Source organism: Choloepus didactylus, chromosome 4, assembly GCF_015220235.1.
Source record: "Choloepus didactylus isolate mChoDid1 chromosome 4, mChoDid1.pri, whole genome shotgun sequence".
Lineage (NCBI taxonomy): Eukaryota > Metazoa > Chordata > Mammalia > Pilosa > Megalonychidae > Choloepus > Choloepus didactylus.
Window position 1 is genome coordinate 124,024,243 of NC_051310.1, and position 26,776 is coordinate 124,051,018.

Below are 26,776 nucleotides of genomic sequence, written 5' to 3' on the forward strand. Positions count from 1 at the left end.
CATTGTACTGGAAGGTCTTGCCATGGCAGTTAGGCAAGAAAAAGAAATAAAAGGCATCCAAATTGGAAAGGAAGAAGTAAAACTTTCACTATTTGCAGATAACATGATCCTATACTTAAAAAGTACCCCCCCAAAAAAAAAATCTGCAGAAGGCTACTAGAGATAATAAAGGAATTCAGCAAAGTGGTGTGGGGTACAAGATCAGTGCACAAAAATCAGTAGGGTTTCTGAGAAGGATCCCAAGAAAAAAAATTAAACTTACTGTAGCAACTAAAACAGTGAAATACCTAGGAATAAGTTTAAACAAGGATTTGAAGGACATATACATGTGTGACTACAAAATTTTGCTAAAAGAAATCAAAGAAGACCTAAATAAGTGGAAAGGCATTCCAGGCTCATGGTTAGGAAGATTAAATAGTTAAGATGACAGTTCTCCCCAAAACGATTTACAGAGTCAGTGCGATCCCAATCAAAATTTCAGTAGCCTACTTTGCAGAAATGGAAAAGCCAATTATTAAATTTATTTGAAATAGTAAGGGGACCTGAATAGCTAAAACCATCTTGAAAAAGAAGAATGAAGTTGGAGGATTCATACTTCTGAACTTAAAACTTATTACAAAGCCATAGTAATCAAAACATCATGGTACTGCCACAAGGATAGATATATAGACCAATGGAATCAAATTGAGAATTGAGAAATAGATCCTCAGATCTATGGCCAATTGATTTTTTACAAGGGTGCCAAGTCCATTCAATTGGGAAAAAATAATCTTTTCAACAAATGGTGCTGTGAGAACTGGATAGCCATATGCAAAAGAATAAAAGTAGACCCCCTATCTCCCACCATGTACAAAAATTAACTCAACATGGATCAGAGACCTAAATATAAGAACTAGGAGTATAAACTCCTTGAAGACAATGTAGGGAAGCATCTTTAGGATCTTGTGTTAGGCAGTGGTTTCTTAAACTTTACACCCAAAGCACAAGCAACAAAAGAGAAAATAAGGAAATGGGACCCCATCAAAATTAAAAACCTTTGTGTATCAAAGGACTTTATCATGAAAAGTGAATGGACAGCCTCAATGGGAGAAAATATGTGGAAACCACAGAACTGATAAGGGTTTAATATCTAGAATATATAAAGAAATCCTACAACTCAATAATAAAAAGACAAACAACCCATTTTTTTTTAAAATGGGCAAAAGACTTGAATAGATATCTCTCCAAAGAACATATACAGATGGCTAAAAAGCACATGAAAAGATGCTCAGCACCGTTACCTATTAATCACAATGAGACACCATTTCACACCTATTGGAATGGCTACTATTTATAAAACAGAAAATTATAAGTGTTGGAGAAGATGTGGAGAAATAGAAACACTCATTCATTGCTGGTGGGAATGTAAAATGATGCAGCTGCTGTGGAAGACAGGCAGGTCATCAGAAAGCTAGGTATAGAATTACCCTGTGACCTAACAGTCTCACTTCTAAGTACGTACCTAAAAGAATTGAAAGCAGGGACCCAAACAGATATTTGCACACCAATATTCATAGTGGCATTATTCACAATTGAATAATGTAAGATGGTAGCAACCCAGGTGCCCTTCAACTGATGAATGAGTAAATGAAATGTGGTATATACATTCAATGAAATATTATTCAGCCATAAAAATGAATGAAGTTCTGATGCGTGGTTTAACCCTAAAGAAATTATGTTGAGTGAAATAAGCCAGACACAAAAGGTGAAATACTGTATGATGTTACTGATATGAAAGAAGAAGCAAATTCGTAAAGTCTGCAACTGGAATATAGGTTACTAGGGGAAGGGAATGGAGAATTAATGCTTAAATTGTACTGTTTCTATTTGGGTTGATTTGTAAAGTTTTGGTAATGGATAGTGGTGATAGTAGCACAACATTGTGAAAATAATTAACAGCACTGAATTGTATATTTGAATGTGGTTAAGAGAGGACATTTTAGGTTGTGTTTATGTTAACTAGAATAAAAATAAGAAAACAAAACACAGGACTGTACAACACAGTGAACCCTATTGTAAATGATGAACTAGTGTTAACAATACAAAAAAGAATATACACTGGGAGGTTACATTAGATTAATGATGATGGTTGTCTTTGGGAATGTGGGAGGGGAATGAAACTAGATGGGACAAAGGAGACTTAAAAGTTTTCTATATCATTCTATTTTGTTCATGTTAAGTATTAAGTAAAAATAATGAAGGGGTTGAATTAAGTGCTCACCAAAGTTGCCAGGTAGCTCAGAAGTTGCGATTTTAATTTATAGTTACTGTCTTTAAAAGTATATTTTTTATGTATGATCTTTAGAGATTTAGCAATTTGTGTGTTTAGGTAGACGTAGTTATTCTCTTTAGATACTCCGCAAGGTAGTAAATTGCTCAGAGAAGTGGAATAGATTGCAATATATAATGCATAAAATACTCACATTACACTTTCATATTAATTTCTCTAAAAACCCTTTTTAAGTGGTCCCAGTCTTGCCAAAGAGTTTTCTTCATATGGGGGAGTACTGAACGTGTATTTTATCATTTATTCATTCAACAGATTTTATTGAACACCTAATATGTTCCAGATGATAATACAGCACTGAGCAAAACAGACAAAGCCTGCTCTCATGGAGTTTAAATTCTAGTCAAGGTAGGAGGAAGATGGCAACATAGAGAGAAGTGGAAGTTAGTTAGTCCCCCCAGAGCAAACAACCAGGAACAACTAGAGAAAGATCTGTAATAACTGCTGGGAGATGACCGTGACTGTCCACACATCATGCAACAATCTGGATTGTTATTATTATGCCCAAGATTGCAGCATAAAATCTGTAAGTAAAAACTGCAGGCCCGAGCCAAGAGACCCTCCTTCACAGCAGCCTGAACGCAAAACCTCACTGTGATAGAGAGCAGCACTCCCTCAGCCCAGCTCCAACTGGGGTTTTAACGTTAACTGCTCAATACAAACTACAAATCCCCAACAAGCAGACAGAGGCTTTTGGTGGCAACTGACCTTGGAGAGCCAGGGGACATATCTGGATCGGGTGCTATCTCTGGCTGACAGCTGAATCTGGGGGCCATAGACTGACCCTGAAAGGAGGGTTTCTGTCCCTTTCTCTCTCTTTCAACCTGGGTGGCTCAGTGGAGAAAGCCTCAGCCGTTTTCACCTCACAATGCTCTGACCCAGACAAGGGTGGAGAAAGCAGAGTCACAGAAACAGAGAATCTATTTGTATGCAAATGACCTCTCTCTAGGGGGCATAGCTTCCCTAAAAGGAAGAAGGTGGTGCCGAACTCTACTACCTGCCTTCCATTCAGAACCAGACCCCAGAGCCTGGGGGAAAACAGCCACGGGCCACACCTCCTTACACCAGTATGGAGTGACAGGCTGATGGGTGCCACTTGCTGGGCAGAAAAGCACAGGGTGTGTCAATCCTCTAAGACACACCACCAGGGAAACTGGATACTGATTATTTCTTCTTCCTGGGACCTGAGCCTGTTCTGGTCTGGGAAAACTTGGGGTGATGAAGGAAACCAGATGCCTAGACATCAGAAAAGTATAACCTACACTAAGAAAAACGAAGTTACGGCCCAGTCAAAGAAACAAACTTACACTTCAACTGAGATACAGGAATTTAAACAACTAATGCTAAATCAATTCAAAAATTTTAGAGAAGATATGGCAAAAGAGATAAAGGCTATAAAGAAAACATCAGGGTACATAAGTCAGAAATTGGAAAGTTCGAAAAAACAACTGGCAGAATATGGAAATGAAAGACACAACACAAGAGAAAAAGACACAATGGAAACATACAACAGCAGAGCTCAACAGGCAGAAGAAAATACTCAGGAACTGGAGAACAGGACACCTGAAAGCCTACACACCAAAGAACAGGTAGAGAAAAGAATGGAAAAATATGAGCAACATATCCGGGAACTTAAGGACAAAACAAAATGCAGGGAACAGGCGGGGCAAGATGGCGGACTGGTGAGCTGTATGTTTTAGTTACTTCTCCAGGAAAGTAGGTAGAAAGCCAGGAACTTCGTGGACTGGACACCACAGAGCAATCTGACTTTGGGCATACTTCATACAACACTCATGAAAGTGTGGAACTGCTGAGATCAGCGAAATCTGTAAGTTTTTGCGGCCAGGGGACCCGCACCCCTCCCTGCCAGGCTCAGTCCCGTGGGAGGAGGGGCTGTCAGCTCCGGGAAGGAGAAGGGAGAACTGCAGTGGCAGCCCTTATCAGAAACTCATTCTACTGATCCAAACTCCAACCATAGATAGACTGAGACCAGACACCAGAGAATCTGAGAGCAGCCAGCCCAGCAGAGAGGAGACAGACATAGAAAAAAACAGCACGAAAAACTCCAAAATAAAAGTGGAGGGTTTTTGGAGTTCTGGTGAACATAGAAAGGGGAAGGGCAGAGCTCAGGCCCTGAGGCTCATATGCAAATCCCGAAGAAAAGCTGATCTCTCTGCCCTGTGGAACTTTCCTTAATGGCCCTAATTGCTTTGTCTCTTAGCATTTCAGTAACCCATTAGATCTGTGAGGAGGGCCTTTTTTTTTTTTTTTAATCCTTTTTTCTTTTTCTAAAACAATTACTCTAAGAAGCCCAATACAGAAAGTTTCAAAGACTTGCAATTTGGGCAGGTCAAAACAAGAGCAGAACTAAGAGAGCTCTGAGACAAAAGGCAATAATCCAGTGGCTGAGAAATTTCACTAAACACCACAACTTCCCAAGAAAAGGGGGGTGTCCGCTCACAGCCATCATCCTGGTGGACAGGAAACACTCCTGCCCATCGCCAGCCCCATAGCCCAGAGCTGCCCCACACAAATCAGTGTGACGGAAGTGCTTCAGATAACGGGCGCACACCACAAAACTGGGCGTGGACATTAGCCTTCCCTGCAACCTCAGCTGATTGTCCCAGAGTTGGGAAGGTGGAGCAGTGTGAATTAACAAAGCCCCATTCAGCCATCATTTCAGCAGACTGGGAGCCTCCCTACACAGCCCAGCAGCCCAGAACCGCCCTGGGGGGGACGGCACTCACCTGTGACATAGCACAGTCATCCCTCAACAGAGGACCAGGGGGTGCACGGCCTGGAAGAGGGACCCACTTGCAAGTCTCAGGAGCCATACGCCAATACCAAGAACTTGTGGGTCAGTGGCAGAGACAAACTGTGGCAGGACTGAACTGAAGGATTAGACTATTGCAGCAGCTTTAAAACTCCAGGATCACCAGGGAGATTTGATTGTTAGAGCCACCCCCGACTCCCTGACTGCCCAGAAACACGCCCCATATACAGGGCGGGCAACACCAACTACACACGCAAGCTTGGTACACCAATTGGACCCCACAAGACTCACTCCCCCACTCACCACAAAGGCACAGCAGGGGAGAACTGGCTTGTGGAGAACAGGTGGCTCGTGGACACCACCTGCTGGTTACTTAGAGAAAGTGTACTCCACGAAGCTGTAGATCTGATAAATTACAGATAAGGACTTCAATTGGTCTACACATCCTAAAAGAACCCTATCAAGTTCAGCAAATGCCAAGAGGCCAAAAACAACAGAAAATTATAAAGCATATGAAAAAACCAGACGATATGGATAACCCAAGCCCAAGCACCCAAATCATAAGTTCAGAAGAGACACAGCACCTAGAGCAGCTACTCAAAGAACTAAAGATGAACAATGAGACCATAGTACGGGATACAAAGGATATCAAGAAGACCCTAGAAGAGCATAAAGAAGACATTGCAAGACTAAATAAAAAAAATAGATGTTCTTATGGAAATTAAAGAAACTGTTGATCAAATTAAAAAGATTCTGGACACTCATAGTACAAGACTAGAGGAAGTTGAACAACGAATCAGTGACCTGGAAGATGACAGAATGGAAAATGAAAGCATAAAAGAAAGAATGGGGAAAAAATTTGAAAAAATCGAAACGAACCTCAGGGATATGATAGATAATATGAAACGTCCGAATATAAGACTCATTGGTGTTCCAGAAGGGGAAGAAAAGGATAAAGGTCTAAGAAGAGTATTCAAAGAAATTGTTGGGGTAAACTTCCCCAACATATTCTGATCACACTGTCAACTGTCAAACACGGAAGAGAAGGAGCAAGTTCTGAAAGCAGCAAGAGAAAAGCAATTCACCACATACAAAGGAAACAGCATAAGACTAAGTAGTGACTACTCAGCAGCCACCATGGAGGCGAGAAGGCAGTGGCACGATATATTTAAAATTCTGAGTGAGAAAAATTTCCAACCAAGAATACTTTATCCAGCAAAGCTCTCCTTCAAATTTGAGGGAGAGCTTAAATTATTCACAGACAAACAAATGCTGAGAGAATTTGCTAACAAGAGACCTTCCCTACTGGAGATACTAAAGGGAGCCCTACAGACAGAGAAACAAAGAAAGGACAGAGAGACTTGGAGAAAGGTTCAGTACTAAAGACATTCGGTATGGGTACAATAAAGGATATTAATAGACAGAGGGGAAAAATATATATGACAAACATAAACCAAAGGATAAGATGGCTGATTCAAGAAATGCCTTCACGGTTATAACGTTGAATGTAAATGGATTAAACTCCCCAATTAAAAGATATAGAATCGCAGAATGGATCAAAAAAAATGAACCATCAATATGTTGCATACAAGAGACTCATCTTAGACACAGGGACACAAAGAAATTGAAAGTGAAAGGATGGAAAAAAATATTTCATGCAAGCTACAGCCAAAAGAAAGCAGGTGTAGCAATATTAATCTCAGATAAAATAGACTTTAAATACAGGGATGTTTTGAGAGACAAAGAAGGCCACTACATACTAATAAAACGGGCAATTCAACAAGAAGAAATAACAATCGTAAATGTCTATGCACCCATTCAAGGTGCCACAAAGTACATGAGAGAAACACTGGCAAAAATAAAGGAAGCAATTGATGTTTCCACAATAATTGTGGGAGACTTCAACACATCACTCTCTCCTATAGATAGATCAACCAGACAGAAGACCAATAAGGAAATTGAAAACCTAAACAATCTGATAAATGAATTAGATTTAACAGACATATACAGAACATTACATCCCAAATCACCAGGATACACATACTTTTCTAGTGCTCACGGAACTTTCTCCAGAATAGATCATATGCTAGGACATAAAACAAGCCTCAGTAAATTTAAAAAGATTGAAATTATTCAAAGCACATTCTCTGACCACAATGGAATACAATTAGAAGTCAATAACCATCAGAGACTTAGAAAATTCACAAATACCTGGAGGTTAAACAACACACTCCTAAACAATCAGTGGGTTAAAGAAGAAATAGCAAGAGAAATTGCTGAATATATAGAAACGAATGAAAATGTGAGCACAACGTACCAAAACCTATGGGATGCAGCAAAAGCAGTGCTGAGGGGGAAATTTATAGCACTAAACGCATATATTAAAAAGGAAGAAAGAGCCAAAATCAAAGAACTAATGGATCAACTGAAGAAGCTAGAAAATGAACAGCAAACCAATCCTAAACCAAGTAGAAGAAAAGAAATAGCAAGGATTAAAGCAGAAATAAATGACATAGAGAACAAAAAAACAATAGAGAGGATAAATATCACCAAAAGTTGGTTCTTTGAGAAGATCAACAAGATTGACAAGCCCCTAGCTAGACTGACAAAATCAAAAAGAGAGAAGACCCATATAAACAAAATAATGAATGAAAAAGGTGACATAACTGCAGATCCTGAAGAAATTAAAAAAATTATAAGAGGATACTATGAACAACTGTATGGCAACAAACTGGATAATGTAGAGGAAGTGGACAATTTCCTGGAAACATATGAACAACCTAGACTGACCAGAGAAGAAATAGAAGACCTCAACCAACCCATCACAAGCAAAGAGATCCAATCAGTCATCAAAAATCTTCCCACAAATAAATGCCCCGGGCCAGATGGCTTCACAGGGGAATTCTACCAATCTTTCCAGAAAGAACTGACACCAGTCTTACTCAAACTCTTTCAAAACATTGAAGAAAATGGAATACTACCTAACTCATTTTATGAAGCTAACATCAATCTAATACCAAAACCAGGCAAAGATGCTACAAAAAAGGAAAACTACCGGCCAATCTCCCTATTGAATATAGATGCAAAAATCCTCAACAAAATACTTGCAAATCGAATCCAAAGACACATTAAAAAAATCATACACCATGACCAAGTGGGGTTCATTCCAGGCATGCAAGGATGGTTCAACATAAGAAAATCAATCAATGTATTACAACACATTAACAAGTCAAAAGGGAAAAATCAATTGATCATCTCAATAGATGCTGAAAAAGCATTTGACAAAATCCAACATCCCTTTTTGATAAAAACACTTCAAAAGGTAGGAGTTGAAGGAATCTTCCTCAATATGATAAAGAACATATATGAAAAACTCACAGCCAGCATAGTACTCAATGGTGAAAGACTGAAAGCCTTCCCTCTAAGATCAGGAACAAGACAAGGATGCCCACTGTCACCACTGTTATTCAACATTGTGCTGGAAGTGCTAGCCAGGGCAATCCGGCAAGACAAAGAAATAAAAGGCATCCAAATTGGAAAAGAAGAAGTAAAACTGTCATTGTTTGCAGATGATATGATCTTATATCTAGAAAACCCTGAGAAATCGACGATACAGCTACTAGAGCTAATCAACAAATTTAGCAAAGTAGCGGGATACAAGATTAATGCACATAAGTCAGTAATGTTTCTATATGCTAGAAATGAACAAACTGAAGAGACACTCAAGAAAAGATACCATTTTCAATAGCAACTAAAAAAATCAAGTACCTAGGATTAAACTTAACCAAAGATGTAAAACACCTATACAAAGAAAACTACATAACTCTACTAAAAGAAATAGAAGGGGACCTTAAAAGATGGAAAAATATTCCATGTTCATGGATAGGAAGGCTAAATGTCATTAAGATGTCAATTCTACCCAAACTCATCTACAGATTCAATGCAATCCCAATCAAAATTCCAACAACCTACTTTGCAGACTTGGAAAAGATAGTTATCAAATTTATTTGGAAAGGGAAGATGCCTCGAATTGCTAAAGACACTCTAAAAAAGAAAAACGAAGTGGGAGGACTTACACTCCCTGACTTTGAAGCTTATTATAAAGCCACAGTTGGCAAAACAGCATGGTACTGGCACAAAGATAGACATATAGATCAATGGAATCGAATTGAGAATTCAGAGATAGACCCTCAGATCTATGGCCGACTGATCTTTGATAAGGCCCCCAAAGTCACTGAGCTGAGTCATAATGGTCTATTCAACAAATGGGGATGGGAGAGTTGGATATCCATATCCAAAAGAATGAAAGAGGACCCCTACCTCACCCCCTACACAAAAATTAACTCAAAATGGACCAAAGATCTCAATATAAAAGAAAGTACCATAAAACTCCTAGAAGATAATGTAGGAAAACATCTTCAAGACCTTGTATTAGGCAGCCACTTCCTAGACTTTACACCCAAAGCACAGCAACAAAAGAAAAGATAGATAAATGGGAACTCCTCAAGCTTAGAAGTTTCTGCATCTCAAAGGAATTTCTCAGGTAAAGAGGCAGCCAACTCAATGGGAAAAAATTTTTGGAAACCATGTATCTGACAAAAGACTGATATCTTGCATATATAAAGAAATCCTACAACTCAGTGACAATACTACAGACAGCCCAATTATAAAATGGGCAAAAGATATGAAAAGACAGTTCTCTGAAGAGGAAATACAAATGGCCAAGAAACACATGAAAAAATGTTCAGCTTCACTAGCTATTAGAGAGATGCAAATTAAGACCACAATGAGATACCATCTAACACCTATTAGAGTGGCTGCCATTAAACAAACAGGAGACTACAAATGCTGGAGGGGATTTGGAGAAATTGGAACACTTATTCATTGTTGGTGGGACTGTATAATGGTTCAGCCACTCTTGAAGTCAGTCTGGCAGTTCCTTAGAAAACTAGATATAGAGTTACCATTCGATCCAGCGATTGCACTTCTTGGTATATACCCGGAAGATCGGAAAGCAGCGACACGAACAGATATCTGCACGCCAATGTTCATAGCAGCATTATTCACAATTGCCAAGAGATGGAAACAACCCAAATGTCCTTCAACAGATGAGTGGATAAATAAAATGTGGTATATACACACGATGGAATACTACATGGCAGTAAGAAGGAACGACCTCATGAAACATATGACAACATGGATGAACCTTGAAGACATAATGCTGAGCGAAATAAGCCAGGCACAGAAAGAGAAATATTATATGCTACCACTAATGTGAACTTTGAAAAATGTAAAACGAATGGTTTATAATGTAGAATGTAGGGAAACTAGCAATAGAGAGTAATTAAGGAAGGGGGAACAGTAATCCAAGAAGAACAGATAAGCTATTTAACGTTCTGGGGATGCCCAGGAATGACTATGGTCTGTTAATTTCTGATGGATATAGTAGGAGCAAGTTCACAGAAATGTTGCTATATTATGTAACTTTCTTGGGGTAAAGTAGGAACAGATTGAAAGTAAAGCAGTTATCTTAGGTTAGTTGTCTTTTTCTTACTCCCTTGTTATGGTCTCTTTGAAATGTTCTTTTATTGTATGTTTTTCTTTTTTTTTTTTTTTTTTTTCCCCATACAGTTGATTTAAAAAGGAAAAAAAGGTTTAAAAAAAAAAAACAAGGAAAAAAATATGTAGTGCCCCTTGAGGAGCCTGTGGAGAATGCAGGGGTATTGGCCTACCCCACCTCGATGGTTGCTAACATGACCACAGACATAGGGGACTGGTGGTTTGATGGGTTGAGCCCTCTATCATAGGTTTTACCCTTGGGAAGATGGTTGCTGCAAAGGAGAGGCTAGGCCTCCCTATAATTGTGCCTAAGAGCCTCCTCCCGAATGCCTCTTTGTTGCTCAGATGTGGCCCTGTCTCTCTAGCTAAGCCAACTTGAAAGGTGAAATCACTGCCCTCCCCCCTACGTGGGATCAGACACCCAGGGGAGTGAATCTCCCTGGCAACGTGGAATATGACTCCCGGGGAGGAATGTAGACCTGGCATCGTGGGATGGAGAACATCTTCTTGACCAAAAGGGGGATGTGAAAGGAAATGAAATAAGCTTCAGTAGCAGAGAGATTCCAAAAGGAGCCGAGAGGTCACTCTGGTGGGCACTCTTAACGCACAGTTTAGACAACCCTTTTTAGGTTCTAAAGAATTGGGGTAGCTGGTGGTGGATACCTGAAACTATCAAACTACAACCCAGAACCCATGAATCTCGAAGACAATTGTATAAAAATGTAGCTTATGAGGGGTGACAATGGGATTGGGAAAACCATAAGGACCACACTCCACTTTGTCTAGTTTATGGATGGATGAGTAGAAAAATAGGGGAAGGAAACAAACAAACAAACAGACAAAGGTACCCAGTGTTCTTTTTCACTTCAATTGCTCTTTTCCCTTTAATTATTATTCTTATTATTTGTGTGTGTGTGCTAATGAAGGTGTCAGGGATTGATTTAGGTGATGAATGTACAACTATGTAATGGTACTGTGAACAATCGAATGTACAATTTGTTTTGTATGACTGCGTGATATGTGAATATATCTCAATAAAATGAAGATAAAAAAAAAAAAATGCAGGAATGTACGTGTCATGGGTGTCCCAGAAGGGGAAGAGAAGGGAAAAGGGGCAGAAGCAATAACAGAGGAAATAATCAATGAAAATTTTCCATCTCTAATGAAAGACATAAAATTATAGATCCAAGAAGCACAGCGTACCCCAAACAGAATAGATCTGAGTAGGCCTATGCTAAGACACTTAATAATCAGATTATCAAACTTCAAAGACAAAGAGAGAATCCTGAAAGCAGCAAGAGAAAAGTAATCCATCACATAGAACGGAAGCTTGATAAGACTGTGTGTTGATTTCTCAATAGAAACCATGGAGGCAAGAAGGAAGCGGTATGATATATTTAAGATACTGAAAGAGAAAAACCGCCAGCGAAGAATCCTACATCCGACATAACTGTCCTTCAAATATGAGGGAGAGTTTAAAATATTCTCTGACAAACAGACAATGACAGTTTGTGAACAAGATACCTGCTCTACAGGAAATACTAAAGGGAGCACTACAGACAGATAGGAAAAGACAGGAGTGAGAGGTTTGGAACACAATTTTGGGTGATGGTAGCACAGCAATGTAAGTACACTGAACAAAGACAACTGTGAGTATGGTTGAAAGCAGAAGGTCAGGAGCATGTAGGATACCAGAAGAAAAGTGGAAAGATAAAGACTGGGACTGTATAACTCAGTGAAACCTAGAGTGTTCAATAATTATGATAAAATGTACAAATATGTTTTTTCATGAGGGAGAACAAATGAATGTCAACCTTGCAAGGTGTTAAAAATAGGGAGGTACTGGGGGAAAACTACAATCAATGTAAACTAGAGACTATAATTAACAGAAACATTGTATTATGCTTCCTTTACTATAACAAAGGCAATATACCAAAGCTAAATGCATGTCAGAGGGGGCATAAGGGAGGGGTATGGGACTCGGCATTGGTAATGTTGTCTGACTGTTTATTCTACTTTAGTTTAAGGTTATCTTTCCTTTTGCTGCTTTCTAGCTGTCATGTTTTTTGTTTTATTTTGTTTTGTTTCTTTTTCTTTTCTCTTTTTCTTTTGCCTCTCTACCTTCTCTGACTCTTCCTCCTGCCTTGTGGAAGAAATGGAGATGTCCCTATATAGATAGTGCTGAGAGTGGTGAACACATAAATATGTGACTATACAGAGAACCGTCAGTTGTCTACTTAGGATGGAATGTATGGGGTGTGAACAAAACTATCTTAAAAAAAAATGGGTTGATGAAGAAACCTTGAGGGCAGTGTACTGAGTGAAATAAGACAGATACATAAGGACAAATATTACAGGGTCTCCCTGATGGGAACTGGTTGTAATATGTAAACTCATAGACATGAAACATAAGATACCAGGATGTGGAGGGGGGCTAAAGAGTAGGGAGCAATTGCTTATTATGAGCAGAATGTTCAACTAGGTTAAACTTGGATGTTTGGAAATGAACAGAAGTGACAGTAGCATGTTGTGAGAATAACAAACAGTGCTGAATGGTGTGTGAATGTGGTAGAAAGGGGAAGCTCAGAGTCATGTATGTCACCAGAAGGAAAGTTGGAGTTTAAAAGATGGAAATGTGTAAAACAGTGAACCTTCTGGTGGGCAGTGTCCATGATTAACTGTACAAACATTAGAAATCTCTTTCATGAACCAGAACAAATGTATGACACTACAACTAGAAGATAATAGAGGGGCATATAGGAAAAAAACATACCTATTGCAAACTACATACTACAGTTAGTAGTATTTCAATGTTCTTTCATAAACAGTAACAAATGTACTACACCAATACTGTGAGTCAACAATGGAGGGGGATAGTTAGGGATATGGGAAGATTGGAGTCTCTTTTTTTTTTTTTTTTTTTTTTCTTTATTTCTTTTCTAGAGTAATGAAAATGTTCTAAAAATTGAAAAAAAATTAAATGTGATGATGGAAAAAAAATTCTAGTCAAAGATGATATAAAATGACTAGTGGTAAATGCAAGACAAAAAGTAAAGCAGGGTAAGAGTATTTTACATGCAAAGTCAAGTAAGAACTGTATGTAAAGGAACATGTGAGTAGAGTCATAAGGGAAATAAAGGAACAAGTCATATGGGAGAAGAATGAGTCCTAGAGGATAACAGAAAAGCCAGTGCTAAGGACCTGCTCCTGCCTTGAAAAATAGTATGGAGGCCCATGTAGCTGGAACTGAATGAATGATGAGGAAATCAGTAGCTGAGATCAGAAAGATAGAGCTTTGGTGAAGCAAAGGTCTAACATGGTTTGGACCTACATTTTAAAAGATTCATTCTAGCCAGTTTTTTTTGAGAATAGCCCAAAGGACCGTTGAGGGTGCGTGGTGGTGATGGATAAAGATAGAAGCAGGGAGAGCTGTTAGAAGGTTATTGTGACTCTTTAGATAAGAATGATTGGTGGTTTAGACCAAGGTAGTGAGAACTGGTTGTTTTCTAGATATATTACCTCTTAAAAGCAATTCTTAATCTATAAAATACTCTCTCATCTCAGGGAAACTGTGGGAGTTATCGAGAAAAGAGAGAAATAGAAGACATTAGCTGCCAATGATAAGCTGTACAAGTGATCCCAAAAGGATATTTACAAACCTCTAAAAATCTTCTGTGTGGTTGTGGGAAGGGAGTTTCAGTCCCTCTTACCAAGAAGTGTCATTTACTTTTCTTGTTCCTTTTAGTCCTTCTGAACTTTGCAGTTGAACTTTTATCCAGTCTTACTTTGTTTTTTAAAAAATGAAATTTGAAATCTTTGTACAAGTATAAAATTTGAGGGTTAATGATTAACTCTATTAACTTGAAATGAGGCTTTAAATACTGATTTTTACTTTCTCTGTAGCTTAGTTTTATAGCCATAGAAAGATAAATAACCACTTTTTGTTAACATTTACTTAGCCCTGGAGGCTATTCAGGAAGAAAATTTAGTTTTGTAACATCCTTTAAAATTGTATGTAAACTATATATGAACATTTTGCATGATAACATTTTATTTGTACTTTCATGTGTATTGTAAGAAAATCCAAATGACAGTTCAGTTAAATTATTTTATACCGTTTTCATTTGTATTGTGTATTCACAATCCACTTATATTTGATAGTTCATGAAATTGATATACAGTGGCATTATTTGTGTTGTTTATTTCTAAATAGATTGCCCTCCCAAATTTATTACCAATTATCTTCATATTAATTCATCTTTATTATTACTTTTTTTATGTGTAGGGATTCTTGTTATTGGGTTTTGGGGTGTGTGTGTGTGTGAAAGAGAGAGAGAGAGAGAAAGGAAGAATCTACTTTATATGAAGTCTTTAGAGCTACGGATTATATTGCATCATTATGACTTTTAAATGCTAAGCAAATTGTCATCCAGAGTGGATGATGTCATCATAATTTATTGTAAATTCTGTGTCCCATTTCTAAGTATAATAATCCAGGAGTTCTTCAATACCTTTTAAAACTTGTTTACTATATCACATATCCTATATAGTGATATAATGTAACAACAGTAGATTGGTTGTAACAATGAACTCAAAAGATACTTTGACATGCTTTAGTGTTGAATTTAGTACAGTGAATGTGAAATAGATTTTTGTTTTCATTTGTGAAAGATGCAATTGTTGGATATAATGCCTAATCTTAGTAAGGAGTTTTACTTATTTTTTCATAGTAGGGAAGAAGAGAAGACTAATTACCATCTGAAAATATTTCAAATATTTCATAAATTCACTTTTTTTAATTCAGTTTTATTGAAAAATATTCACATACCATACAATCATCCATGGTATACAATCAGCTGTTCACAGTACAATCATATAGTTATGCATTCATCACCACAATCTATTTCTGAACATTTTCCTTACATCAGAAAGAATCAGAATAAGAATAAAAAATAAAAGTCAAAAAGAACACTCAAACCACCCCCTCATCCCACCCTATAAATTCACTATTTTTTAATAACCTAATTTTTTTTTCTTTTAGCAAAACTGTACAATCTAAAGTGGACTGCATTTTGGTAAGTAAAAAATCTAATTTTAAAGGTATTTATAATAAGGCTTTTATGCTGTATAAAATTTATTATTCTTAAGTAAATAGTCATTTGAAATATAATCCAATTTTAATGAGTAAAATTCAACCTTTAAGTACATCCCTGGAGTGAACTGGTTATAAGCCTTATCTAGATACTTTCCTACATATGATGAGTTATAGGAAAGTATCTAATAGAGTTTATAACCAAATCACAATCTGAGGTAATTGCTTATTTTTGAAACTTATTGGTCTTTACTGAGAAAATCACCTCTGTGAGAATTTGTTTAAAGAAGTGTTTTTGGTGTTTCGTGGGTTAGTTGTTGTTGCCTTAGCATACTTTTGATATTTGCATTGCTAGCCTTTAGGAGTCAAAATCATAATAATAGTTTAAATTTGGATTATAGAACTCTGTGAGTTGGTTCAAGAAAAGCTTTTAAAATAATGTATACTTAGTTTTTGTTTCTATAACATACTTTTCATGTTTGGGTTGCTAGGCTTTAGGAATTACAAGCCACAATAATAGTTAAATTTAAGTTGTATTTGTAGTTTCTTAGATCTTGTCTTAAACATGTGAAGGGGAAAGTATGCATATGCTGGGGCTACTAGAATAGTACTGACTTTCTTGGAATGTCTACGGACAGGATATTCTCTAAACTCTAGAACATTCAGTGGCTCTGCATAAGTGTCAGTATCATTAGTCCTCTTTCCCAACCTCAGTACTTCTTACTCAGGTTTGGAATTTCCTCTTTATAAATCATATGGCTGACTAATATGTGTCCGGTGATGAAATAGTATGTGATGGATGAATAAATAGGAGTAGTTCATAGGAAAAGAGTTGATTGTGAATTTGTTCCTATACTTCTAACCCACTGGCTGAAAAAGAGGACTGCTGGGGGTTTTGCCTCTGTTTTTTTTTAACTTACTCTTTCCTTTCTTTTTCCTATTTTTCCCCACCTTGCAGTAATACTATAAAGTAGGTAATCTTGCTACCTCACTTTTACAAGTGAAGAAACTGAGGATCTTGATTTATATATATATATAGAACACCTTTATATGCCAATTTTTAAACAAAAGGGATACAAAGTAAAGAACATATTTCCTGCCCTCAAGTATTCAGTCTATTGTTGGGATATATTCAAGTGTCTGTTGAGGACCTAGGAAGGCAGTGATTGGGGTTAGAAGGAGTGACATTTACCTTCCACCCCACCTCTCCCATCCCCCAGAGCATTTCTGTCTCTCTCAGCTCTCAGGAGTCTCATTCTTTATCTGTCACTCTGTAATTATTACATGATTACTGTATGCTAGACCCTGTCAGTTGTAAACAAAACAGACACAGTTCTATCTAAGGCCACCTGATTTTTTTCAGTATTTGAGATAACTTTGGAAGATTTCTTAATTTTTCTGTTTATTGAGAAAATAGCAGTGGAAACCTGGTATAAATTTTAAAGTAGGGTATTTATAAAATACTAAATAAGAACAAAAGTTTTGTTTCCTTTTTTCTTTTTTTAAGAAAAGAAAGGAAAAAAACCTTCTTTCAAGCTTTTAAGATGTGTATTTTAGGACAAGGTTTTAAAATATGTATATATAAATAAAATCAGTAAAGGTTTTTTAGCACCTGCTATTGACCACTGTTCTAGGCCCTGGACATGCAGTGATGAATAAGATAGTAAAATTTCTGTTCTCATGAATCTTACATTTTATTGGGTGAAATCAAGAGGAAATAATGAACAAACATTATAACTTCACATAATGATAAATGCTATTAAAAATAAAGGCAAAAGGAGGCAAATGATGGTGGGTATGGAGTAACCTTAATTTAGGTGTCCAGAAAAACACTGTCTTGAGAAGATGACAACTGAGCAAAGACCTGAATAATAAGAGGCCAGCCATGTGTGATGATCTGCTGGTGACACATTCCAGGCACAGTGAGCAGTAAGTGCAAAAGTTTTGAAACAGGAATGAACTAAGGATATTTGAAGAATACGAGAAGCCCAGTGTGCTGGAACTTAGGGAAGGAGAGAGAAAAGTTCAGATAGGCAGCAGTTTACGTTGGACATATTTAGCTGTGGTTAAGTAATATGATTTCATTCTAAGTGCATGGAAAGCCAGTTGTCATTTTAAGCGGAAGAATGGTATAATCTACTTTTTAAAAAAAAATCCTCTGGCTGCTGTTGGAGAATGGACTATAGGGGAGCAGAAGTGGAAGAAGGAAAACCAGTTAGACTATTACATTAGTTCAAATGAGAAGTCAGGCTCTTACTCAGGTGATAGCAGTAGAAAATAAGTAAAAGTAGAGGTATTCAAGGTATACTTTTGAAATAAAGCCAGGAAGTCTTACTGATGGACCGAATGTGGAGGGAGAAACAAAGAGGAATAAAAAATAACTGCTAGTTTTTGGCTTGAGCACATTAACTGAAATGTGGAAGATTGGAGGAGGAATAGTTTGAGGAGAAAAATCAAGATTTTAAGTTTGTGTTGCTTTAGACATCAAGTGAGATGTCAAGTAGGCAGTTAAAGATATGAATCTGAAGTTTAGTGTGAGGTTCAGTTCCAGAGATGTAAATTTGTGAGCCATCGTATCATATAGTATTAAAAACCATGGAACTAGTTGAGATCAATAGGGAAGGAGTATAAAATGAATATATATTTTATAAAGGGTTTCACACACACACATCCCCATATATCCTTGAAAATACTTGAGAAACACATCTTTTGATTTTATTATTGGTATCAGGTATATCTTTATATATTACTGTTTTCATTTAAAAAATTTATATTACCCTAACTAGCTAAATATTTTATATTGACTTTTGTTAAAGTTTTGCTATTAATAAATACATAGTATGGGCTTACAGAACATTCCAGCCACAACAGAGTATACTTCTCCATTGCATATGGAACATTCTCCAGAACAGACCCCACATTAGGCTGTAAAACAAGCCTCAATAGATTTAAAAGGATTGAAATCATACAAAGTATGTTCTTTGACTATAAAGGAATTAAATTAGAAATAAATATCAAAAGAAATTTGAAAAGTTCACAATTATGTGAAATTAAATAGCGTGCTCTTTAAATAACCAAAGGGTCAAAGAGAAAAATCACAAAGAAAATATTTTGAGCTGAATTAAAATGAAAGCACAGCATACCAAAAATTATGGTACTCTGCTAAAGCAGTGTTTAGAGGGAAATTAATAGCTATAATATAATGTTTCTGTCTCAATATAAATTTAAAATGAAATATATTATTTAAATAAATTCTATTAAAAGTTACTGTAATTTTAAAATATTTTATACATAAAAGACAGCCTGTATTAAAAAATATCTCAAACTGCTAACCTAAACTTCAGTCTTAAGAAACTAGAAACAGAAGAGCCTACTAAACTCAAAGCAAGCAGAAGGGAGGAAATAATAAAGAGTAGAGCAAAAATGAATGAAATAAAGAATTAAAAAAATTTTTTGACTATTGGTTCAAAAGTTCTATGTAATAGATAATTAAAGTTAACAGTGTGGATTGGGAAGCTTTCTCGCATTACAGTTTTGATATCATTAGATTATTTCACACTTATTAGAAGGCCTCTAGTTGGTACTATAGCTTTAGTACTAGAGATGGTAATCTAATCAGACTAAATCTACCCTCAAAGTAGCTCTTCGGTTGGTGAAAGAGAGAAAACATGTATACAAAAGCTACAAGAAAAATGGTCAGTAATATAATAAAGGAAATGCAGTGGTCATATTATCCAAGATAATAAGTATAATTGCTGATCTGACAAATCCGATGGTGAATCAAATACACTATTTATTAACATGTGGTCACTGTAGATTGAGTATGTAAGTACAGACGATGAACAACGAAATGACTGTGAGAATCAGGGAAAGCTCAAAAGAAGAGATGGTTCTTGGTGAGTAGAGACATGCCCACTGCAGAGAAAGTAAAAGAGCATTCATGAAGTATTTGTAAAATCTTAGTTGTAAATCTAGTCCATTCTCAGAGAAACCTGAGTAATGGAGCCATGATCTAAACCCAGGACTTTCGATTTTATAACCAGTGTTTTTTTAAACTAGTATGTCAAATTAAGCTCCTTCCTTTTAAAATCTACTCCTCCTTCAACATTTCTTCGTTCTGTTAATGGCACTGTTATTCAAGCTCAATCCTTTGGAGTCGTATTTGACATTTTCCTCTCCTTTGCCACTGTTTCATAGCCCTTTCATTTCTCATGTCCTCTTTATTCTACTTCTGTATATTGATCATGCTTCATACAACTTTGATAAGCTCCTTTATTAGTTCTAATAGAATTTTGGTTATTTGTAGGTTTGTATGTAGGGTTTTCCATATACAGGACTTTGTTGTCTGCAAATAAAGACAGTTTTACTTCTTTTTTTTCTAATATGTAGGCATTTAGTTTCTTTTCCTCACTTTTTGCACTGGCTAGAACATCCCGTACAATGTCAAATAGAAGTGGCAAGAGCAGACATCCTTGCCTTCTTCCCATCTAATGACAAAAGCATTCAGTCTTTCACCATAAAGTATGTTGATTCTAATTAAGTGTTTCATAGATGACTTTTATTGGGCTGAGGAAATTGCCCTTTTATAAAAAAAAAAAATCATGAATGCGTGTTGGATTTTGATGCTTCTTAAAAAATCTTTTAGTTGCTAATATGACTTTTATCTTTTGTTCCAATAATATGTTATGATATGTTAATTTGATTTTTGGGTTCTATACTAGCCTGCCTTCCTGGGGGACTTCCATTACATATCTTTTGGAATGATCGATGTTCTCCCCAGGTCTCTGAGCTCTGTGCATTTTTCTCTGATTATCTTTCTCTGTGTTCTACTCTATTTCTTTATTTAGATTTCTTGTTATTTGACTCATTGTTATCATGTTTCCCTTTAATTATTTCAACACAGCAAGCACCCTGTTAAAACAGCTGTCCAAACTATGTGGGATAAGAGCATGGAGCAGCCTTAGGCAAGAATGACACGGACTCTCACAGTTCTTACGTAAAGTTTGTAATGACTAAGGTTTCTTTTTTTTTTTTTTTTAATTCAATTTTATTGAGATATATTCACATACCATACAATCATCCAAAGTGTACAATCAGTTGTTCACAGTACCATCATATAGTTGTGCATTCATCACCCCAATCTATTTTTGAACATTTTCCTTATACCAGAAAAAGTGAAAATAAGAATTAAAAAAAAAGTAAAAAGAACACCCAAATCATCCCCTCCCCCACCCTATTTTTCTTTTAGTTTTTTGTCCCCATATTTCTACTCATGCATCCATTCTACTGGATAATGGGAGTGTGATCCACAAGATGTTCACAATCACACTGTCACCCCTTGTAAGCTGCATTGCTGTACAATCGTCTTCAAGAGTCAAGGGCTACTGGGTTGCAGTTAGATAGTTTCAGGTATTTACTTCTAGTTATTCAGTGCATTAAAACCTAAAAAGGGTTATCTATATAGTACATAAGAATGCCCACCAGAGTGACCTCTTGACTCCATTTGGAATCTCTCAGCCACTGAAACTTTGTTTCGTTTCATTTTCCCATCCCAGTTTTGGTCAAGAAGATGTTGTCAATCCCACAATGTCGGGTCTAGATTGATTCCTGGGAGTCATATCCTGTGTTGCCAAGGAGAATTTACACCCCTGGGAGTCAGACCCCACGTAGGGAGGAGGACAGTGAGTTCACCTGCCCAGTTGGCTTAGCTAGAGAGAGAGGGCCACATCTGAGCAACAAAGAGGTACTCAGGGGGAGACTTAGGCCACAATTATAAGCAGGTTTAGCCTCTCTTTTGCAGTAAAGAACTTCATAAGGGCAAGTCCCATGATAGAGGGCTCAGGATATCAAACTGCCAGTCCTCAGTGTTTGTGAGAACATCAACAACCATTAAGGTGAGGAAAGCCCATCACTTCTGCATTTTCCCCCACTTCAGGGGAACCCTGCATATATATTTTTATTCTCTCGATATCTAAGTTTTTAATAACTAAACAAATGTCTATATAGTTTTCCTTAGTCATTTCCCAGAGCCCTAAAATTGTTCTTTTGACAATTTTGTCTCATTTTATAGTTGTTTTTGAGAGGAAGATTTAACAGCCTTCTCACTCCCACCTTTGCCAGGTATCTTGCCCCACAAATATTTTATCATCTGTTTTCTTCTAGAATTTTATAGTTTTTGATTTTTCTTTTAGTTTTGTGAAACATTTTGAGTTAAATTTGTATTTGTTTTAAGGTGAGCTGTGAGTTTTATTTTTACCATGTGGGTATCTAGTTCCCACAACATTTATTGAAAAGTCAACTCCTTCTTTATATCCCCTTCTTCAAAAATTATGTTTGGGTCTATTTCTAGGACTTTCTCTTTTGTCCCATTATGACTGTCCTTATAACATTAACACACTCTCTTGTTCACATAGCTTTATAAACAGTCTTGAAATCAGGCAGTTGTAAATGGGCCACTTCGTGCTTTTTAAATTGTTGGGCATTTCCATACAAATTTTGGAATCATTTTGTCAATTTCTATTTTTTAAAATTGTCTTCTGGGATTTTGATTTGGATTGCTTTGCATCTGTACATCAATTTGGAGACAATTGACATTATAATAACAAGTCTTCTAGTCCATGAACATGGTATCTTTCCATTTTTAATTGGTTTTTGTATGATTTCTCTTCAGCGGAGTTTTTCTAGTTTTCTTTGTACAGGTTTTATACATATTTTGTTAAGTTTATCCTTAAATATTTAATGTTTTTGGATGCTATTGTGAATGACATTTTAAAATTTTGTTGTCCATTGTTTCATTTCTAATATTTGTAAGTGCAATAATTTTGTTAGATTGCCCTTTTGGTTTGCAATCTTGTGGTTTGCTCTTTAAATTCTTGTAGTGTAGGTTTGCAGTTGGTTTAATTCTCCTAGGATTAGTTTAACTGAAAAAAGTCTTTGATTTTCCTTCATTTACAAAAGGTATTTTCACTCATTATAGAATTTTATATTGGCCATTTTATTTTCTTTCAGCACTTTAGCAATGGTGGTCCACTGTTTTCTCATTTGCATTATCTGTGTTGAGAAGTTTTAATCATTTTTATCTTGTTTCCCTTTATATAATATGTTCTTTTTTTTCCTCTGACTTCTTTTAGGATTTTCTTTTTATCAATGACTTGCAGCAATTTTATTGTGATAAGTCATAGCAGGCTTTTGTTTGTTTGTTTGTGTTTTAATCCTGCTTGTGATTTCATTGAGATTCTGTGAATCTGTGCGTTTTATTTTTTTCCATCAAATTTGGAAAATTTCCAGCCATTGTTTCTTCAGATACCCTCCTTTGCCCACTTCTCTCTTGAGACTCAAACTATCATGTTACACTACCTACTGTCGTACCACAGGTCACTGACGCTGCATATTTGTTGTTTTGTTTTGTCTTTTTCTCTCCTTTTCACTTTTGCTTCATTTTTCAGTTTATATTCTATATTGTCATATTCCTTAATCTTTTCTTCTGAAGTGTCAAATCTTCTGTACGTTCTGTTCAGTGAATTTTCCATTTTTGATACTATATTTTCAATTTCTAGAAATTCCGTTTGGTTCTTTTTTTAATGTATAGCCTCTATTTTCTCATTATATTCCATGGTTCCCTTTAAATCCTTGGGCATATTTATAATACCTGTTTTAAAGTCTTTGTTTGCTCATTGTATTATTGCTGTCATTTATGGGTCTTTTTTTATTTACTGATTTTTGTTGTGTTTATGAGTCATGTTTTTTCTGCCTTTTTGTATATCTACTAATTTTTTATTTAGTGCTGGGGCAGTGGATTTTTTATGTGTTTTTTGAGTATCTAGATTTTGTTCTTTTCCTTTAAAGTGTACTAAAGTTTGTTTTGGCTGATAGCCAAGTTACTTTTGGATTAGTTTGAGACTTTTGATGCTTTTTTTTTTTTTTATCTTCATTTTATTGAGATATATTCATATACCACGCAAGTCATACAAAACAAATCGTACTTTCGATTATTCACAGTACCATTACAGTTGTACATTCATCACCCAAATCAATCCCTGACACCTTCATTAGCACACACACAAGAATAACAACGAATAATAATAGAGTGAAAAAGAGCAATTGAAGTAAAAAAGAACACTGGGTACCTTTGTCTGTTTGTTTCCTTCCCCTATTTTTCTACTCATCCATCCATAAACTAGACAAAGTGGAGTGTGGTCCTTATGGCTTTCCCAATCCCCTTGTCACCCCTCATAGCTACATTTTTTATACAACTGTCTTCGAGATTCATGGTTCTGGGTTGTAGTTTGATAGTTTCAGGTATCCACCACCAGCTACCCCAATTCTTTAGAACCTAAAAAGGGTTGTCTAAAGTGTGCGTAAGAGTGCCCACCAGAGTGACCTCTCGGCTCCTTTGGATTCTCTCTGCCACTGAAGCTTATTTCATTTCCTTTCACATCCCCCTTTTGGTCAGAAGATGTTTCTCGTCCCACGATGCCAGGGTCTACATTCCTCCCCGGGAGTCATATTCCACGTTGCCAGGGAGATTCACTCCCCTGGGTGTCTGATCCCACGTAGGGGGGAGGGCAGTGATTTCACCTTTCAAGTTGGCTTAGCTAGAGAGACAGGGCCACATCTGAGCAACAAAGAGGCATTCGGGAGGAGGCTCTTAGGCACAACCATAGGGAGGCCCTAGCCTCTCCTTTGCAGCAACCGTCTTCCCAAGGGTAAAACCTGTGGTAGAGGGCTCAACCCATCAAACCACCAGTCCCCTATGTCTGTGGTCATGTTAGCAACCATGGAGGTGGGTAGGCGAATACCCCTGCATTCTCCACAGGCTCCTCAAGGGGCACTGCATCTTTTTTTTTCCTTGTTTTTTTTTTTTTTTTTAACTTTCCCTTCTTTTTTAAATCAACTGTATGAAAAAAAGTTAAAAAGAAAACAAACATACAATAAAAGAACATTTTCAAGAGACCATAACAAGGAGTAAGAAAAAGACAACTAACCTAAGATAACTGCTTAACTTCCAACATGTTCCTACTTTACCCCAAGAAAGTTACCTAATATAGCAACATTTCTGTGAACTTGTTCCTACTATATCCATCAGAAATTAACAGACCATAGTCATTCCTGGGCATCCCAGAACGTTAAATAGCCTTATCTGTTCTTCTTGGATTATTGTTCCCCCTTCCTTAATTGCTCTCTATGCTAGTTCCCCTACATTCTAACATTATAAGCCATTTGTTTTACATTTTTCAAAGTTCACATTAGTGGTAGCATATAATTATTCTCTTTTTGTGCCTGGTTATTTCGCTTAGCATTTGTCTTCAAGGTTCAATCATGTTGTCATATGTTTCCCGAGATCGTTCCTTCTTACTCGCGTTAGTATTCCATGTGTGTATATACCACATGTTTATTTATCCACTCATCTGTGACGGACTTTGGTTTGTTTCCATCTTTTGGCAATTGTGACTAATGCTGCTATGAACTATTGGCGTGCAGATATCTGTTCGTTGTCACTGCTTTCCGATCTTCCGGGTATATACCGAGAAGTGCAATCGCTGGGTCGAATGGTAACTCTTATCTAGTTTTCTAAGGAACTGCCAGACTGACTTCCAGAGTGGCTGAAACCATTATTACAGTCCCACCAAACAGTGGAAAGAGTTCCAATTTCTCCACATCCCCTCCAGCATTGTAGTTTCTGTTTTGTTTAATGGCAGCCATTCTAACCGGTTTTAGATGGTATCTCATTGTGTGTCTTAATTGCATCTCTCTAATAGATAGTGAAGTGAACATTTTTTCATGTGTTTCTTGGCCATTTGTATTTCCTCTTCAGAGAACTGTCTTTTCATATCTTTTGCCCATTTTATAATTGGGCTGTCCTTGTTACTATTGTCATTGAGTTGTAGGATTTCTTTGTATATGCAAGATATCAGTCTTTTGTCAGATACATGGTTTCCAAAATTTTTTTCCCATTGAGTGGCTGCCTCTTTACCTTTTGAGAAATTCCTTTGAGGTGCAGAAACTTCTAAGCTTGAGGAGTTCCCATTTATCTATTTCTCTTTTGTTGCTTGTGCTTTGGGTGTAAAGTCTAGGAAGTGGCCGCCTAATACAAGGTCTTGAAGATGTTTTCCTACATTATCTCTAGGAGTTTTATGGTACTTTCTTTTATATTGAGATCTTTGGTCCATTTTGAGTTAATTTTGTGTAGGGGGTGAGGTAGGGGTCCTCTTTCATTCTTTTGGATATGGATATCCAACTCTCCCATCCCCATTTGTTGAAAAAGACCATTGTGACTCAGTTCAGTGACTTTGGGGGCCTTATCAAAGATCAGTCGGCCATAGATCTGAGGGTCTATCTCGAATTCTCAATTCGATTCATTGATCTATATGTCTATCTTTGTGCCAGTACCATGCTGTTTTGGCAACTGTGGCTTTATAATAAGCTTCAAAGTCAGGGAGTGTAAGTCCTCCCACTTCGTTTTTCTTTTTAGAGTGTCTTTAGCAATTCGAGGCATCTTCCCTTCCAAATAAATTTGATAACTAGCTTTTCCAAGTCTGCAAAGTAGGTTGTTGGAATTTTGATTGGGATTGCATTGAATCTGTAGATGAGTTTGGGTAGAATTGACATTAATGACATTTAGTCTTCCTATCCATGAACATGGAATATTTTTCCATCTTTTAAGGTCCCCTTCTATTTCTTTTAGTAGAGTTATGTAGTTTTCTTTGTATAGGTCTTTTACATCTTTGGTTAAGTTTATTCCTAGGTACTTGATTTTTTTAGTTGCTATTGAAAATGGTATCTTTTTCTTGAGTGTCTCTTCACTTTGTTCATTTCTAGCATATAGAAACATTACTGACTTATGTGCATTAACCTTGTATCCCGCTACTTTGCTAAATTTGTTTATTAGCTCTAGTAGCTGTATTGTCGATTTCTCAGGGTTTTCTAGATATAAGATCAAATCATCTGCAAACAATGACAGTTTTACTTCTTCTTTTCCAATTTGGATGCCTTTTATTTCTTTGTCTTGCCGGATTGCCCTGGCTAG

At 36.7% G+C, this 26,776-nt stretch overlaps 1 protein-coding gene across 4 annotated transcripts in view; it reads left to right on the forward strand.

The window, feature by feature from the left end:
- RFX7 (regulatory factor X7) overlaps positions 1-26,776 on the forward strand; it is a 244,792-nt gene that overhangs the window by 119,567 nt on the left and 98,449 nt on the right. For 3 of the 4 annotated variants that reach the window (XM_037833878.1, XM_037833875.1, XM_037833876.1), the window contains one exon: positions 15,700-15,733. The exons of the other annotated variant lie outside the window; for it this stretch is intronic. Coding sequence is in view for 2 of the 3 variants with exons in the window: in XM_037833875.1 (XP_037689803.1) it covers positions 15,700-15,733 (34 nt within the window). In the remaining variant the exon portion in view is untranslated. The remainder of the gene's footprint in view (positions 1-15,699; positions 15,734-26,776) is intronic. 4 annotated transcript variants of the gene reach the window in all.